This window comes from Haliotis rubra, unplaced genomic scaffold, assembly GCF_003918875.1.
Source record: "Haliotis rubra isolate DU_JTF1 unplaced genomic scaffold, ASM391887v1 Scf36, whole genome shotgun sequence".
Lineage (NCBI taxonomy): Eukaryota > Metazoa > Mollusca > Gastropoda > Lepetellida > Haliotidae > Haliotis > Haliotis rubra.
In genome coordinates, this window is record NW_025767035.1 from 1798374 (window position 1) to 1817240 (window position 18867).

General features: G+C 37.9%; 1 protein-coding gene across 13 annotated transcripts in view; it reads left to right on the top strand.

The window, feature by feature from the left end:
• LOC124285363 (MAP/microtubule affinity-regulating kinase 3-like) overlaps positions 1-18867 on the top strand; it is a 64922-nt gene that overhangs the window by 16510 nt on the left and 29545 nt on the right. For all 13 annotated transcript variants that reach the window (XM_046721576.1, XM_046721579.1, XM_046721578.1 and 10 more), the window contains exons 5-6: positions 1107-1172; positions 10137-10207. In XM_046721576.1, the coding sequence (XP_046577532.1) occupies positions 1107-1172; positions 10137-10207 (137 nt within the window). The remainder of the gene's footprint in view (positions 1-1106; positions 1173-10136; positions 10208-18867) is intronic.

An 18867-nucleotide genomic window follows, 5' to 3' on the forward strand; every position in this document is an offset into this window, starting at 1 on the left:
TCCTTAATGGACATCACTGATGATGTTGATGTACACCATTATGAAACTTCAATTTTAAATTATCTTTCCACTGTTAATGTCCAATGTTTTTCGCCTGTTTCAAAAACAGTTATGCTATGACCTCAGTTAAAAATGGCAGATGGGTATCCGGTATTCTGTTTGTGTACCATATTTATGCAGTGAACTAATGTCCAAAGTAATTAGAATACTGATAACAGCTTCATTTACTCAACTGCTAAAATATCATTAACTTTGAAGTGAAACAAGATTGTGATCTTCACTTCCTCTATATCAATTTATACCAAAATATTTAAGTCTTCAGGCTGCAACATGGTTCAGTAGACACTGATGTTATGTAGACTATAATTTGCTGATTGATAGACCGACCGACAAGGCTTTCACTAGACTATGGCTTTGAACATGTGGCTGAAGTCACAAACTATTATAACAACAACGGTACCTCCCTAATAGAAATATCACTTCGTGGAATTTGTCTGGATTACTATAAGTGGTAATATCCTTTGTGTACATAAATAGTTTCCTGACATGATTTCTGTACGTTAGGGTTTCTGGATTAAATTGGTCACAACTGACAAGGTTCCAATGAATGAGCAAGCAACACTGCAGTGGTGCCAATTATAACCCATGGAATTATGTCATGAAAATGATAATTTGAGTAATTGTGACTCCCTGTGACTGTATAACACAGGTTGTTCTGCTATCTGTGCACATGATGTCAGCTGTGCAGATGGGACGCGGTATTGATTTCCCTTCCTCGACAAGACGTTCCAGATTCAATTGTCGGGCAAAATGGCAACACTGACATCATAGCCAGATGTAGAGGGGTTGACTAATTTGACTTCCAGAATAAATTTGATATTATAGGTTTCAGATATTATAACTAAATATAACGAAATTTGGAAAGTTTGAATTAAATCACAGAACATCTATATATGTTGGGTTTTTTCATTTATTTTGTATGGATGACAGTTAGGCAAAAGATAGGATATTTGTCATTTCATAATATTATGTTGTCTAAGAATGGTCAGATACCTCTGTATTTGTGTTTAGTATGAGCTGTAAGGTGTTCTGTACATTTGTTTCAGTCAAACTATTTGAGGTGATAGAGACAGAAAAGACACTGTATCTTGTCATGGAATACGCAAGTGGAGGTGAGTACTTCGTCTTTATATAATTTTCCCCTTAATATAATCCAATTGACTGCCAACATACTTTTCCAAATTTTCTGGTAAAAGGTATTGTTGTCTTCCTAATAATGAGGGCGGTGGGGTAGCCTAGTGGTTAAAGCGTTCGCTCATCACGCCGAAGACCCGGGTTCGATTCCCCACATGGGTACAATGTGTGAAGCCCATTTCTGGTGTCCCCCGCCATGATATAGCTGGAATATTGTAAAAAGCGGCGTAAAACTGAACTCACTCACCCACTCCTAATAATGAATGCATACCAACATGCTGTATGCAATATTATTGATGTTGCATGAAGCAGTACTCGCTCACTCGTATATAAACATGCTAAGAGCAGGAACATTTTGACCTTGGCTTTTATTTAGTGCATCTTTGCAGTTAAAATGCATCAAGTCATGTACAGGAACTATTCACTTCAGTCTGTTGTCTATCAGGAAGTTGAATATTTATACAACTTTGGATGTGAATACAACGATGTTGACGGATCCTGAATCTATTTTAGCCCCGAGGTTTTCCAAGCTATGTTGTCAGCTATATTTATGAATTCAGTCCTTCACTGAGTCATCATGTACTTAACCCCCATCAAACATGGCGCTCAGCAGCAAAGCATGCACTGGGATGAGTATCACACCTCCACTAGAAACAAGTCATACAGGATACCGGTTGGGAATGGGGCTGATTTCATCAGTGGCGTTTAAGAAATTCCATGCAGTATATTGCCATCTTGAGATATTCCTATCTATGGTTAATATATACATGGACTGAATCTGTTTCTTTTTAATGTGTCTGAATGGAATATCCTTAAGCTGTCGTGATATGAGCGAAATATTCTCAAAATTATGTTCAGACCAGTACAAGCACACTGGCACACACACTTGCATGCAAGTCACTAATAGGGCAATTATCTTGAATGTGATGTTAAACCTCACTTCAGAAGATTGTCAAAAACATAGAAGTATGTCTTTTCCCCCCGACAGACTGACTGAAATATTTAGATATGAAAAACAACATTGGTCCCAGTACACAGATTCATCAAACCTAGAACAGTCAGACACTTAGTTCAGTTCTTCAGTACTTGTCCTATATAAAACTTCTAATTGATATCAATAAATATAGCATAAATATTGTTATGGTTTGTGAGGGTAACCTTTGTTCAACTGAAAGAAGAGGAGGTTTTGATGCTTTGTTTATATCAGGGAAATAGATGCAATCTCCAATTACAATTTTGGACTGCCTCTAAATTTCAAGAAAATAATCACTTTGAACAAAATAATATGTTTTCTCTTTCTCTCCCTCTCCACTTCATGGGTTAAACTTCCAACAGTTGTCAGACCTGGGTTCCAGATGAATTTGGAAATGTGACTTGAATATTAATCATGTATATTAAGTAAGTAAAGTTGTAGCTAATGTGATGTTTGTTCAGGGTAACTTGTATTCCAAAGACAATAATCGCATTCTTCCTTAATTAGTCTGACATGGGTATTTAGTTAAGAGCATTGGATAAAACCCAACAGTATCCAACGTGTATATATGTTAATGTGAGTAGACTGATGAGGCAACTAATCAGGTGGCCATGATGTTCAACATGTCTAACTGTGATGTTGATTGTGTCATTGTACTCCCACATTGTAGATAATTGAACCTGCTATATTAAACATTGAAATGCCAGGCCTAAATGAATTTATTTACCATTCACGAAGATACAGCTGTTATAATGCATATAGGGGTGGTGGGGTAGCCTTGTGGTTAATGTGTTTGCCCGTCACGCCGAAGGCCCGAGTTCGATCCCTACATGGGTACAATGTGTCAAACCTATTTCTGGTGTCCTCCACTGTGATATTGCTGGAATATTGCTGAAAACGGCTAAAAACTCACTCACTGTTATAATAATAATGCATAAACTAATATTCCCTTCCCACTCAAATAATGGTCGAGGTTTTGAGGTAGTTATACTTGAATTTGATTTCTGGATATGCTGGAATGGTAATTATATTATACATAATATGGATAAATATTGATTTATCATGTAATATAAACATATTGGTCTGACTGCAGAATTAGTTCTTTGCTTTATGACCAGAAACAATTTTTGACTAGAGCCTTCACATCCATTGTTGAAAAAAGTCTTCACTTAAAGTTGTTTAAGATAGGACATAACAGAAACCACTAACATGATTTTAAATATAACTCGATTCTAGTCTCATGCAGAACTAGAAACCAAACCAATTCAATTCACAAGGAAGTATTTTATGCTTTGGAAAATGATTTATGCTCTTAATATCTGATTTCTAAATCTTTTGAGTGCTTGTTAGTATATATTAAAATATAAATTTAACCTCACAAGAACAGGGCCGGATACAGCTTTCTGAAAAAGTGGGGGTGCACACTATTGAGAAAAGGGTGTGTGCACACTTCATTTTCACCCTAGTTTCTGTGTTTCTTTCATTTCCCGCTGTTACTGGTTTAAAGAAATATGATTTACCAGGATGACAGTGTCATTATGGTATCATTGTGTGTAATAAGACATGCCATGATCATACTCACTCAGAAAATAACCTTTCTTGTAGAAGTATCTGAGCTATAGTCAGTACTTTATTTTCTCTCAGGTCACTGTCTGGATGAGTGATTTATTGAGTGGAACACTCCTCATAATCTCAATCACTGGGTCGTCTGTTCTTGACCTAGTTGCGGAAGTTAGGGTCGTCATTGAAGTTGACATTCAACATTACACCCATTTGTTTGAGATCTTTTTAGAATTCCTATTTTGTAAGATTCAGAGATAATTCCTCACTTTGAAATTAAATTCAGTAAAATAATACAAAACCAAGTGCTACGCCTCCTGCTGCTGTATTGGCCATGCTATCAGTGAAATGCAGGTTACCTTTACAAATCTGTTATATTAGTTATGAAACATGAATTAGGAAAGTTAATTCCAGTGTGGGAATTTGTGATAGTTTGCTTCTGACATGTCAGTATATTGATCTGATCAGGTCAAGTTAAATACCTGATGGGTTGTCAAGTTAAATACCTGATGGGTTGTCAAGTTCAGCTCTAGTATAAGGTTAGACTTGACTCGGGCTTGAGCAGTTGGTAATGAATGTTTCTGTTTCTTTCTCCCTGTGTGACCTATGTATGAAACCTGAGTATGCTACTGACATCATTGCTTAGATTGATTTATGTTAATGAAGACAACACTGGGTCAAGTACCTGAAGTAGGTAGCTGTTATCCTGTCATGGATGTGTACAGTGTAAGGCACAGACAACTACACTGCAAGTGTAGCAGGTCGTATTATGGGAACTAGTGTGAACAGTACTAAAATATAACGTTGAAATCAAAGTGGCTTTCAGCTTGAGTATAATTCTACTGTATGGGTACAGAATCAAAGGGTGTGGAAATTTTGTAGCTTCTTACTCCTGAACATGTTGAAGAACATGAAATATTTGTGTGGGTATCTATTGTTGATAAACTGCCACAAAGGTTTTATGCCAGACAAGGCCTCAGTCTTGGTGTTTCCTGATATATGTTTGTTTATAGTAATATTGTAAATGTCATTTAAGGGTTGAAAACTGTATTTATTATTGTCATAAATAGACTGATTGTGAGAACCACTAGGGACTAGTTCAATCCTCTCAATGCTACTGTCGAACCCATTCAACAGGACAGCAGCATAATGACATCCCCAAATAAAACTTGCAATAATTATTCAACAAGTCGGATTTACGTGTCATTTGAATTATGTATGGAATGCATTAATTCTCAGCTTTCTAAATATATAATCTTCAATTAGTTTATGTACCTTAAAACGAAATGCCCACGAATTAAATATTTGTTCACCAAATTTCTCCGCACACAGCCACAAATTACGGCCATTGTTGACTTCGTGTACATCACGTTGAGTGGTACCCAGTCTAATATTTTCTTCATAATGAAATATTTTTTTCCAAATTTGATCAATGTTTTTGTTCTTTGGTGAAGAGAAAGCATTGAAGTTTTATATTTTCTAAAAATTAGTAACTTTCGGTTTAATTTGTTATAAACAAAAACAATCTCAATGTTACATCGATTGGATGAAACAGGAACGATAGATAAACAAACAACTCCACATTTTCGTGATGCCGAAAAAATTGTGTTATCCTTTTGATAGATCCAATTATTTTCGCTGGAATTAATTACATGGTCTGATTTGGTATCTGTTATTTTGTCTTTGTAAAAAAATTATCATATTTATTGAGTTTATAATGATTTTGTTTGATAAACCTTCCGACAGTGACATTGTTGACAGCCGTGGGTGACGCGCAAGGGCGTGGCCCAACTCGCGGGGGTTTTAGGTGACAATACACAAAGGCTGTTAGAAAATACACGTTCAGAATCAGAATCTGAACTCATATACATTCTAAGAAAACGATTCAATACCTATATAATACAGATCATAAAAAATAATCACAATATTTGTAATTGTACCCACCCTTGATGAAACCGGAAGCACTTACGGCATGGCACCCATGGAGGCAAAATATGTACGAGTTGGAAAAGGACCATTGATACATTTTCTAAATGGATTCATATTCTCGTAAAATCCAAAATTTATAGTAGAATTAACTTATTAAACACCTTCAATAGGTTACTGTTAGCTGTAATCAACTGTAGATGTCATTTTCTTCTTTTGTTGTATATTTTTTCGTCTCAATATTGCTGCTGGTGTGTAGATCTTTATTTTTACAAATTCAAAGTCGTAATGGATCTCACGGTCGTTGATTTTCAAATAATGTTCTGACACGGGGAGATGTTATGAAATGTCAGTATGTCATAATAATAACATAATATTGTTATATGTCTATCGTCACAAGAAGGACAATTCGGATGATCGAAGACGTTATGCATGAATTCTTTTTCCTTTCACAGAAACGGATGAAACCAGATCTAGTGTAAGAATGTGATGTAAATGGATTTCTTAAAATTGGAATGATGGGATAAAAAATAGTCACCGTCTACAGGTGTGAATGCATCTCACTCAAATCCGTGTTTGTTTTAGACATTAAAACAGCTAAACAGCACATCTTTTGATCTCCAAGTAGGAGAAAAATTGAAATAATTCTGTTGCCTCAAAAAGCAGAGCTTTCAAAGTTTTAATTCTACTCACTTTCACATTGTTTGACGTGTGTCCATTTTTAAGAAGAAAACTACTGCAGAACTGGTCAAGTGACCCAGTGCATGGCTCGATTTAGAATTTGCACTGGTGCAATCTAAAACTGCAAAATGTAACCTAATATTTATACCTACTTGCACACTGTGAATGTTCATATTTTGCTGTTAAAAAACCCAGACTTCATCTGGGAAACAGACTGATGACCAAAACTGGCTTGGAGCAATGATTACACTGACAGTGATTGAAAGAATGTTTTCATGTCATGGAATTTTATGAAGTAATGTAAAATTATCATACCAGATCCAGAATAATTTTGTTGTAATGAAGCTGTGAATCAGCAATATCAAAGCCACAAGTAATAGATAATTACAGTGTACTCTGTCAATACCGGCATCACTCGGGACCAAATAAAAATGCCGGTTTTGACAGAGTGCTGGTTTAGGGGGGTTGCAAGTTCGCTTATGACGCCAGCGCACACAGGAAGTTCAAGGTCGTACTGTCACTTTAACATTAACAACATGTCTGAATAAGAAACAAGGCAGTGTCTGAATGCACATTCATGTTTATTCATTCAAATAAAAACAAGATATATTTTGTTTACCTTGTGAAAAAGTCACTGATTTTACTTTGTATTTTGTGTGCCGATGCCTCGAGTGCAATGTCCTCAGCTGCACTTTCCAAGTTCTGCACATGATACAGAAGTCGGTTTCCTGACTGGAGGCTAAATGTTTGATCTGGGTGCACATTCTTAGAACTTCATTTAAAGTCAGTTTAGGAAACACATTTTCGCCTTCATCTTCGACGCCATTTTCGCCTTCATCTTCAGTACACTTGTTCTCAGTGTGTTTTACTTGAGATAGCAGATCTGTTTCAAATTCACTCAAGTCTGGGTTTTCAGTAGGCAAATCGCCATCACACTCGACATATTCATCGCTTGCACAGCTTGTAGTTTCCTTTGTTTATCGTGGCCACTAATGTAGCTAGAGGAATGTTGTCGCCCTTCTTCATCGCCACTGCAAACAGTTTCACACACACCAAATCCACATAAAGCAAAACACTTTGCGTAATGGTCAGGGTGTTGTCTCGCTCCAAGCCCTCGCGATCCAGTACACTGCATCTAACACCGCGTGATTGCTTTGCGTAAAGCTCATCCGCTGGAACATGTGTCCATTCTAGAGACAAGTGATCTCAAAAGATATCGACGATAACGTGCCTTAAATGCGCCGGATTACACCTTGATCTAGGGTTGCAGAACTGACGTGGTGTTTGCAGGAAGGTAGCAAAGTTTCACGCTGCTCAGACTAAGGCCATGGTTGTGGGAAGGCGTTGTCCATGAATAATAAAATATTTCTTCTTTGTCTCCGCAGATTTGCCGACATTAAGCTGCTCCAACCAATCACGATACAAGGCTGATGTCATCCAAGCTTTGTGATTGGCTCGCCAAAAAAACAGGCAATCCGTCAACACTGACATTCTTGAAACATCTGGGCGTCTGGGCCTTCCCTATTACCAGTGATTTGAGTTTTTCACCAGTGGAACTACAGCACAGCAACACAGTTAATCGCTCTTCTGACACTTTCCCACCTTTGCTGCATGTAATTTGGAAGCAAGAGTTTTGTCGGAAGAGCTCGAAAAAGAGACCTGTCTCGTCATTAATTGAAGATGTCGCCTGCAGAATAGCCGCCAGTCAAATCTGGAAGGCGGGACTTAAATGTTGCTACATCATCTGCATTCACACTGGCACTCTCGCCACTGACTTTGAATTGTTTTATGCTGTATCGTGGTTTTCCATGATGTTAACCAGCCATCTGATGCCTTAAAGTCATTAATGTCTAAATTTTGAGCAAACTGAACAGCTTTTTCTTTAAGAATAGGTCCAGAAATCGCAGGCTTTTACTTCGAGCTGCCATAAACCATTCATGTGTCATGGTGTTGATCTTGTCAAATTTGTTGTTCTCCAACACACGCTTTAGCTTGATCATTCATGTTAATTTCCAACTTCTTAATGTAATGATCCCGCTCTTCAAAATATCAGACACAGTCTGTCTGCCGATTCCGTATGTTGATGCTAATGCTTTCTGTGTCGGTCGAGGCGTTTTATCAAAATCTTCTATCAGCTGCACTTTTTGTTGAAGGGTCAACTCACATCGTGCTCGTTTTGCCGGCCGAGACATTTTGGCGATGCTGGCTATTACACGACTGACATTATACGATTTTACCTTAAATACATGTACCCTCGAATCAACTAAACTCTTGCTGGTTTTTACAGTCAAACTGCCCATGTAAGTGACACGTACCACTCACTGATTAACAAGACACTGATTAATGTAGGGGTTGGACGAAGAGCGCCATGTTTGTTTTTCAAACGGGTAACACGATGCAACACTGGTTTTCTGTAGGCTTGTGTCGAAGATAATGAACAATAACACTTAAAATTAGGACTCGTGAATATTGATAAATCATATATTCTGCAATTTTCATGACCTGACACGTTGGAATAAACATAATAGTGCCATTTGAATAAAATATGTGATGACATCGAAAAACGATTTGTTTACTTGATGAAAAGTTTTCGATTATTATTTTTCAGAAATGTTTTTAATTTGTCGTCGTGCAGATAATTGCCGATACAAATATACGAATTTGAAGTAAGATAATTAAGAGTTATCGGAAATACGAATATTGAAATCGGTTTGCGCTAATTTAATGATTTATTCAGGTTCCTTATATGAAATGCATGCCACTGTCAATCAAGTAATCCAGGTAATTTCAGGAAAAGTTACATTATTTATGTTTGCCTTGTCATTAACCTCTGTATGTTTGAAATTATTAGGATGTTTTTAGATAATAATGTTCGTTTTTCTATCTAGTATTAATGTGCCAAATATTTTTTCAGTTGTCCCTTAATTAATGACACACCGACTGTTTGAAATCACCCACCCTCTTTACAACGCCTTATGCTGAAATTAATTCAGCAGGCTAAAGATTAAATGACACAATACAGTCAGTGTCCACTGATGTAGCTGCTCACACAGGGGTTCAAAAATCCAAACGCCCGACGCCCGGGACAATCAAATAATGGTATCTTACTTGTCCGTGGGCTACTAGATAATTTCCACTTATGGTTTCAAACCGAAAATCAACTTTGATTTAATTTCATATCTGCTCAAAATGTAGCTATTACATTTCGCAATGATAATAAAGTAGAGTTATCGTTCTTTGCTATTTATCACTTTTCAATCAATAGTCCAGTAAACATTAACATCAAATACCATGTTGATTTATTCTTTCATAATTACATCATCATAATTATGTCATAAAATCAGGGCAAGTGGAAAATTAGTCAGGACAAGTTACTTTCTTAAAGTCACTTGCCCTGTGGCAAGCGGCTTTTAAAAAAAAATTTGAACCCCTGTCACACTTTTTTGATGTAGAATAACCTGTAGCTGAAATTAGTACAAAATAATTGTCCATATGAATTTCAGTTAGTCCAACAAACATGCCAGCTACAAAAGACTGATGACATTCTATGATGTTTCCACTTATTGGGCGGTGGGGTAGCCTAGTGGTTAAAGCGTTGGCTCGTCACGCCAAAGACCCGGGTTCGAATCCCCACATGGGTACAATGTGTGAAGCCCATTTCTGGTGTCCCCTGCCGTGATGTTGCTGGAATATTGCTAAAAGCGGCGTAAAACCAAACTCAGTCAGTCAGTCAGTTTCCTCTTATTGGATGAATGAGTTATTGCCTCTGATCATTTCTCACACCTGTATGTTTGCTTTGCAGGGGAAGTATTTGATTACCTAGTTGCTCATGGGAGGATGAAAGAAAAAGAAGCAAGGGCAAAATTTAGACAGGTAAGTCAGTAGTACCATATTGCCTTTCTCAGGTTTACCTTCAAAACATATCAGTTGTTGACATTTTGCCTTGCATAAGGCATCATTGTCATACCTCTTATATTGAAAGTCAAAGATTTGGAGTTCCCCTAGATTCAAATGTTTTAACACCAGTTACTTACCGAAACTGTGCATTTAGATTTTAACCAGCAAGCTTCATGAACAAGCTGGCACCTTAGTTGGTCAGGTAATACTGCAGCCTCTACTCCAGTCAATGAAAAGTCAACAATATCTAACTGGTCCACACATACTGTAATATACCTTTACAGTGTGAAATGGGGCATGGAATTGTTGCACAATGAGAATTGTACAGTTTGTCCAAAGTGCCCTTATGATTCTGTGCATGGTTGTGTCCCTTGAGAATGGCTGAAACCTTTGGTGCGGTTTGAGGACACCAATTTCACCGTGATATAGACTCTTAGCTTGGCAATTCCAAATGTGTGCTCATGGCTTTCATATCTGTGTTCACCCATGAAGGTCTGGGTTAGGATATTGATCTTCAGTAACCCATGCTTGTCGTAGAGGCGACTAACAGGATTGGGTGGTCAGGCTCACTGACTTGGTTGACACATGTCATCGGTTCCCAATTGCGCAGATCAATGCTCATGCTGTTGATACCTGGATAGTCTGGTCCAGGCTGGATTATTTACAGACCCCCACCATATAGCTGGAATATTGCTGAGTGTGGCGTAAAACTAAACTCAATCACTCACTCACTGTGTTTGTGGCTTTTACCTAAGTGGCAAGGACGTACATCACCTTGGGTTTTCCTCTTGCATTAAGCTGACATGCTGTGTCATACAACAGAACTACTGTTTAAAGTAAGATTGCTTACTTGCTGACTCTAACAACTTGACATTTCACCTAAACCCCAATTAATTTGAATTTGTGGTTTTCCATGGTACTTCACCCTTTCTGTCCCTCCTCACATGAACAATGAACCCCTAGTGATGTAAAGGAAACTTGCAAGCAGTGTAAGATGATGGAATTTGATCCTAAATGAGTTTGCACAAATTGCTGTCCAGTATGTGTTCTAATTATGACTTGGTGAGTCCATAAGTTAGGCACAGCACAGTTAACTCGCTGGGCAGGAACAGTGCAGCTGTGATTATACAGTAGGGGTCAAACATCAAGCTAATTACGTGATTAGAACCTAAGCTTGTTAATCATGGCTAGTTTAGTATTGCAAGATCATGGGCAATTACGTTATTTCAGGACATGCTTAGTCAGCCGTGACAAGTCAATAGAGATCCAGGGAACACGTTGACATTCATTTAATATGGCTATTGATTGAAGATCCACAACGTGGTCCAATGTTTTTCAGCCTTGTACATTCCGATTGTGTTCTCAGTTTGCCGTAGTATGCATGATCTGTTCACTACTGTGACAGAAGGCATGCTATTGATCAGTCTTCGTTCCATGTGTAGCTGTGCCTTGCTTAGTCTCTCGTACAGACCCTGAAGCAAATATATCCAAGAAAGCCCACACAAGTCTAGAAAATGTGGCAAGTCTAGATTTCCTCAGCTTCAGCTTCTGAAAATGAAGAAAGTCTCAGGGCTCCTTTTTATTATATATATATTTTTTACTATGAACTTTTTTCAGTATAATATGTTCATTTCAGAGACTAGTTGTTAGTCTATGCCTTGCTCTACTCAACATACACTAGCTGCTGTAGACAGGTGTTATGCAAGGGTTTGAATATGGCTGTGAATCATGAGTCAGTATACTGATGAAACATTTACCTCTTTTTAAGAAGAGACAGTATTCTCAGTATGTGCTGACTTCTTTTTAAGAAGAGACAGTATTCTCAGTATGTGCTAGAAATAATGCTATGCTTTTCAGAGAACTGTTTTGATAAATGACAACCTATGATTGTGTGGATCATTGGTCAAACCATGATTGTGTGGATCATTGGTCAAACCATGATTGTGTGGATCATTGGTCAAACCATGATTGTGTGGATCATTGGACAATCCAGATTGTGTGGATCATTGGTCAAACCATGATTGTGTGGATCATTGGTCAAACCATGATTGTGTGGATCATTGGGCAACCCAGATTGTGTGGATGATTGGTCAAACCATGATTGTGTGGATGATTGGTCAAACCATGATTGTGTGGATCATTGGGCAACCCAGATTGTGTGGATCATTGGTCAAACCATGATTGTGTGGATCATTGGGCAAACCATGATTGTGTGGATCATTGGTCAACCCAGATTGTGTGGATCATTGGTCAACCCAGATTGTGTGGATCATTGGTCAACCCAGATTGTGTGGATCATTGGTCAAACCATGATTGTGTGGATCATTGGTCAAACCATAATTGTGTGGATCATTGGGCAACCCAGATTGTGTGGATCATTGGGCAACCCAGATTGTGTGGATCATTGGTCAACCCAGATTGTGTGGATCATTGGTCAACCCATGATTGTGTGGATCATTGGTCAACGCATGATTGTGTCAAACCATGATTGTGTGGATCATTGGTCAAACCATGATTGTGTGGATCATTGGTCAAACCATGATTGTGTGGATCATTGGTCAACCCAGATTGTGTGGATCATTGGTCAACCCAGATTGTGTGGATCATTGGTCAACCCAGATTGTGTGGATCATTGGTCAACCCAGATTGTGTGGATCATTGGTCGACCCAGATTGTGTGGATCATTGGTCAACCCATGATTGTGTGGATCATTGGTCATATAACCAGCCACTAGTTTCTTTGACATAGGACTTGATTGTTTAAAAACTTTTGTATAATTCTGGCTGCAGTGGAAAACAGTGTTCACATACTTTAATAGGTCTGTATTTCATTAGAATATCCTGTTGCCACCACTAATAACCACCAGACGAAATAAATCATCAGTAGTTCAATTAACATATTGTATTTAATGTCAGAGGTCATAAGAGCAGCACACGTATTATGTGTCAGATGTCTGTGTGTCCCAGTGGCTTGAATTATGTTGTTGGTAGACAGTTGGCAGTTTTTACTGACCAGTTATTTCAACTGTTCACACAGGTCTCAGCAGGGTGTAACGTTGTGGTTAACTCTTCATGCCAAGACCCAGGTTTGATTACCAACCAGGGTACTATGTGTTAAGCCATTTCAGGTGTTCTGTTTAATATTGGTGGAATATGGGTAAGAGAAGTGTAAAACTATGCTCATGTTGAAATTTTGTTCCATACATTTATAACGTTCTTCAATATTAGATACACTGCATTTTCCAGATTTGCCCTTGGTGTTTGTCAGGGTAATTAGTTCTGTTTGAGATTTAGGTTGATTGGAATACTTGCAGCTTACACGACCATTGTAAACATGCCACCTCTATTCTGAAGTACTGAAGCACAGAAAAATTAGATTTGACAGAAAAACTTATATACAGTGAAACTGAATGAAATCTGTATTGTTCAGACAGTTAGCTTTTACTTTATTTTATAGTCATGAAATATGAAAAAGTAGAAAATATTATCGAAGAACTACATTTGATTACAGAAGTTTAAGATTATTTTTAGTTAGTTGTTACTTTCAGTAACACTCATTGTAAAATTGTGTTTTAATGAAATTAGGTCCCCATAATAAAGACATGAAGTTGTTCCAAGAACAAAGGTGAAATTTCTTCTATACCTAACATGTTTAAAGGTGTGGAAAATCAATCTACTTCATCTGTTTTAAGCTTAAGCCCCGAAATAAAACTACAAATATTCTTTATAAAAAATACAACTGAGTTTAGCATGTGAAAAATTCAGCCACCCAACCATATGAATTGACAAGAGAAATGTGTTCGAGTTGCGTGAGAAAGTGTGTTCCTCCCTCACCTCGTTCTTTCAAACCGATTCCAAATGGTAAGCTGTTATCGCCTGACTGTTGGTTAAATACTCAAGCAGCTCTGCCAGCCCCTCTAGTCAAGCATCAGCTGTGCGTTGCCAGGCAACCCAGACAATCTGAGAGTCTGCCTTCATCCCTGCCTGACTGCTTCCTCCTCAGAGGCATATGACACTTGTGTTCATCAGCAGTTATTGGGTGCCCTTGCTGGCCCAGTAGGAGAATGTCTGCACAGGCTCCACGGAAACAAGTGGTCTCTTTCCCAGTCTACTTTGATTTGAGACAGACTATGTTATCAAGAAATTAGGTTAATGGAGTATTTTAGACAAATATTTGTATTAATGTGCTACTATTTTAAGTTAGATCTAGGGTATTTAGAAATGGGAATAGTATTGATCAGTTGCAGTTTCTTATCCCTCAAGCAGCCATCTTTGAAATAATACATTGGGTAGACGTAGCTGTTTTGTCATCTTAGGGATTGTCTACGTTTGTTCAGTTCAAGAAGTCCACTATTTATTATGGACAATAACTCAGTTGCTTCGAATCCAGCTGGTTCTTACATTTTGCTGCTTTGTCTTCCCTATATACATGATGTATGCATTGAGCCTGACTTAAGAAATGTGACAGTAGACATATCTAAACTAAACCTTGACTACATTTGGGGAAAAAGCTGCTTGGCCTTCAGTAATAATGTTGAACTCATCACTAGACTGCATAGATTTATACACACAATGAACAAAAAGATTAATAATTCGCCATCTTTTATCTATTTCATAATCTATTTACAGTAGCTTCAGACATAGACTCTGGGTGTGTATGACTGTTGGTAATGCAAAGTTTCTGGAAGTTGATCTGTATTTGTAGTCTTGCACAGGTAGAATAAAGTTATGTATGAGGTTTGTTTAAGATAACTATAGATCAACCCTCAAGTCAACCAAATAAATGCAAGTGCTGAAAAGGGGAATGGAATGGGGGTGTGGTTGTTGTGTAAAATATATGCTCTAGCTTCAGTAGGAGAACCTAATGATTTGTAGAGCTACTCTGGCAGCCCTTTGAGAATGTGAAGTCAGTGGTAAATGGGAACAGTTCTTAATCAATGTAGTTATCTGATATCCTTTGATGTAAGAATATTCTATTTTTACCCATGACAATTTTTTTGCTCTGTAATGAAGTGGGGATTCCAAGTGCTGTACACTTGGTTTGACCTCTGACCTAACCATGGTATAGACAGCTGTTCTATAGGTGTATCAAGTAGTGGCCTGTTGTCTTACGTTGGCCAGGAAATGTGCAGTATGTCCTAAAGAGCCCTTGAATAAACTGTCTTCGTTTGGGAGAAAAAATGTATTGGAATTTTCTATGGCATGTTCAGTCGATTCTGTATGCTAAAGTATACTCATTAAATTATTTCAACAAATTATGTATTACTTGTTTTCTATGGCATACCTGTATTTAAAAAATAACAGAAATGTTGTCCGCTGTACCATCAACTTGAAACAGGAGTGACTGACGTTCACATCAGCAGGTGACGTGACTTAATGGTATTGTACTGGACGGGATGGATTGCAATTCATGCCTTCAGCAATTGTTGGTTTGGACTTGCGTTATTTTAGGGCTATAGAATATCACTGTGTTGTAGAATAGAATAAGATATTCACCAAATAATAAACTCGAATTTGTAATTTTTTACCTTAAGAAACACTGTTGTTGGTAAAGTAGTATTGATCTGGTGGATCTGATATGTTGAGTTTTCAGAACCAACCCAGTTGCGTAGATCGATGTCATGCTATGGATCACTGGAGTGTCGGTACCAGACTCAATTATTAACATGCCGCCACCATATAGCTGGAATATTTCCGAATGCAGCGTTAACTTTTTCATGCCGTCTATGAAGGAAATATCTGTTTGACAAAGTTGGTATTAGGATGTATCCCTGGGTTTCATCCACCAAAACACAAATAGCTGTATCTTTTGGAATTGAGTATATAACCAACCAATTTCACAGGACAGACAGTTCACTTGCAATCATTGAGGAAGTTGAAGAGTACAATGATGACTTGATACTTGGCATGTTTGGACCCAGCCTGTTATTGGAATAGTTGCTCTTTATAATAGTTCTGTAATTACTTGAAGAGACACTCAAGAAGATGCACAGGTATATTAATCCTATGTGCTTTTTAGATTGGCATCCCACTAAGACATTCCATGTATTATTAGACTCTGCAAATACTGTTTACCTAGCCACAGCCATATGAAGATGTCAGTTTTCATTATAATTAAAGCCATTAAGAAATTTCTTCTTCGGAAAAGTCATTGCAAGTTTGTAACATTTGAAGTGTAGTGTCTTTTGCTCTGGTATTGGTTAAGATCAGTGATTGATATGTTACTGTTCCTCTGTAGGTCTTTGCGTCCGATTGGACATGATTCTTGCTAATAGCTTTGAGCTTCTATATAACGCTGGAGTTAATGCATTTGGGAAAGGTTTGGCAAACACTCTAAAGATCACTTCCATTGGACATTATTTCTGGCAAATAACAGAGTTCATTTGTTTCTCTTTGAAAATAGAAATGTTTCTTCAGCGGTTAACTTGGCACAATATTTTTTTATTTAGCACTATATTTTTTTATTTAGCACATCCTGAAAAAAGGTGTCCTTTCGCAGTATTGGCGGGTTGTTGATCCAAGATTCCAATCAGCTACTGTCCATAGCCCATGTCTAGTACAATATATTCTATTCTAGTAAGATTATTTCACATAGTAAGCCTAAATTCTACCGAAAATGATGGTTGAGACTTGAAGACACAAATGTGTTTGGCATTGACTGAGGTTCTCAGTGGTTCCTGTTGGTTATGTTAATGAGGTGGGTGCCAGTCATAGTTGCAGTTGGCTGTGCATGCCTTTGGTACTCGAAACCTGCGATTGGTTCGAATCCTGGTACACCCACGTGATTGGTTTGAATGCTGGTACACCCACGTGATTGGTTCGAATCCTGGTACACCCACGTGATTGGTTCGAATCCTGGTACACCCACGTGATTGGTTCGAATCCTGGTACACCCACAGTATGACTGTAGCCCTTTCATCACCAAGTGGGTGGTCAGGGATTCATCGGAGTAGTAAACGTTGGAAACATGCCTCCCTTCTGGCTTTCCTCTCAAGTTAAGCTGGCCTGCCTTAATGAGAGATTTTGAGAGAGTTGTTTACTTCCTGTAAAGGACCACCTGACAATTATTCAACAGTAACAACCCTCTGGCATGCCTTAATTCTTGTGAAATACTGTTTAACGTGATATTGAAGCTCTAGTCCCTCTCACTGAAGGAGTATGGCCTGATTTCAGATAGATGTCCCTGTGATATGTGATAGATCAAGAAACATATTTCAGCTTTACAGTTGATAATATTATTTTGTTTGTATTGATTTGTGATGCAGTTGTATTGATTCCCTTGTTTGACACTGAAATGGGTCTGCTTTAACATCTGTTTCAGTGATTAATACATGATCTGACCTGTTTATCAGTGATTCATGCCTGTTGCTTAATGGTGATGTATTGTTCAGGAAATGTATGGGACTAATGCCAAGATTTGCCCTGAACAAAATCCATATTTTTCCAAACATGGACGGAAGCCATTAATGAGGATCTGACAGTAATCGAAACTTGCTCTTACTCTCAGCTGGAAAGACAATTCCACCATTTATTAGAACTGTCTTCTTTATCGTGCATTTAGTTGCTCTTGTGTCAGGCTTAGTTACAAATTAAAGCTCTTGGCTTTGACAGGGAATTAAATAAAAAAATATCAACAGTTAATTATTACAACCCTGGTCTATTTATAATGCTTAGGCTTCGTTGGTTAAGTGTACGACTAGCTCCAGTAGGAAGCAAGGCAAAGTCTACTGTCAGTGGCTGTGTACACTTAACCAAGGAATAAAGCTTATTATTCAATACAAACCTTTCACAGGACATGCTGGCATTGATAATACATTGCAGAGGGAGACCGTCGCCTCTGCACTGCCTTCCCAGTACAGCTGAACCCTGCTCCTGTTGAATACACAGATCCTGTGTGATAGTGTTTTAGTTCCTTGAACTCATTTACATGTTTTATCTAACAGTGTCATGAATTGGCCTTTTAAGTTTGAGCACATGGTGATTCATAGTCTTGAGGTCATACAAAGTTTGAGTTTATTTTCTCTTGGGTTAATTATAATATCAGATCTGCTTGAGTTGGATTTAAATTTAGTTTAATCTTTGGCAGATAGGCTCATATTGTGTATACATCATCATATTTCCTTGTGTTAGTATTAGAACATTGAAACAGTTAGGCAATGATGGCCCTAAGATTACAAAACCATTCAGCATGAAATTAGGCCAGTATCTAGGTGGATGAAGTTTTATTGCATAAATATCTTGAACAATAACCATGTTATATCTACGATGGAAATACTTTATATCTGACATGACGCCAAGATGCTTTGCTGTGTACTTCATGTTTACAACGTGGGTTACTGACAATAAGTGTTTGTTAGTTTCTACATGTTGTGTCCATTGTTATAAGGGTATCGACAAGTTGAGTCATGTTTTTCAGAGAAGACCCACTGTTGTGGGATATAACCCTCCTGGAGAGGGTCTGCAAGCCATATTCCAAGCACACAGTTGATGAATCAACCCTCATTGATTCATGTCGCATCTGAATTAATGTGGCAAACACAGCATACTGCTAGTGTCTTGATATGTAATCAAGACTGTTGAGTGCACTAGATACAAACCGGTTCATGTCTTGGAACCAAGCTGAGTTGTGGAATAACA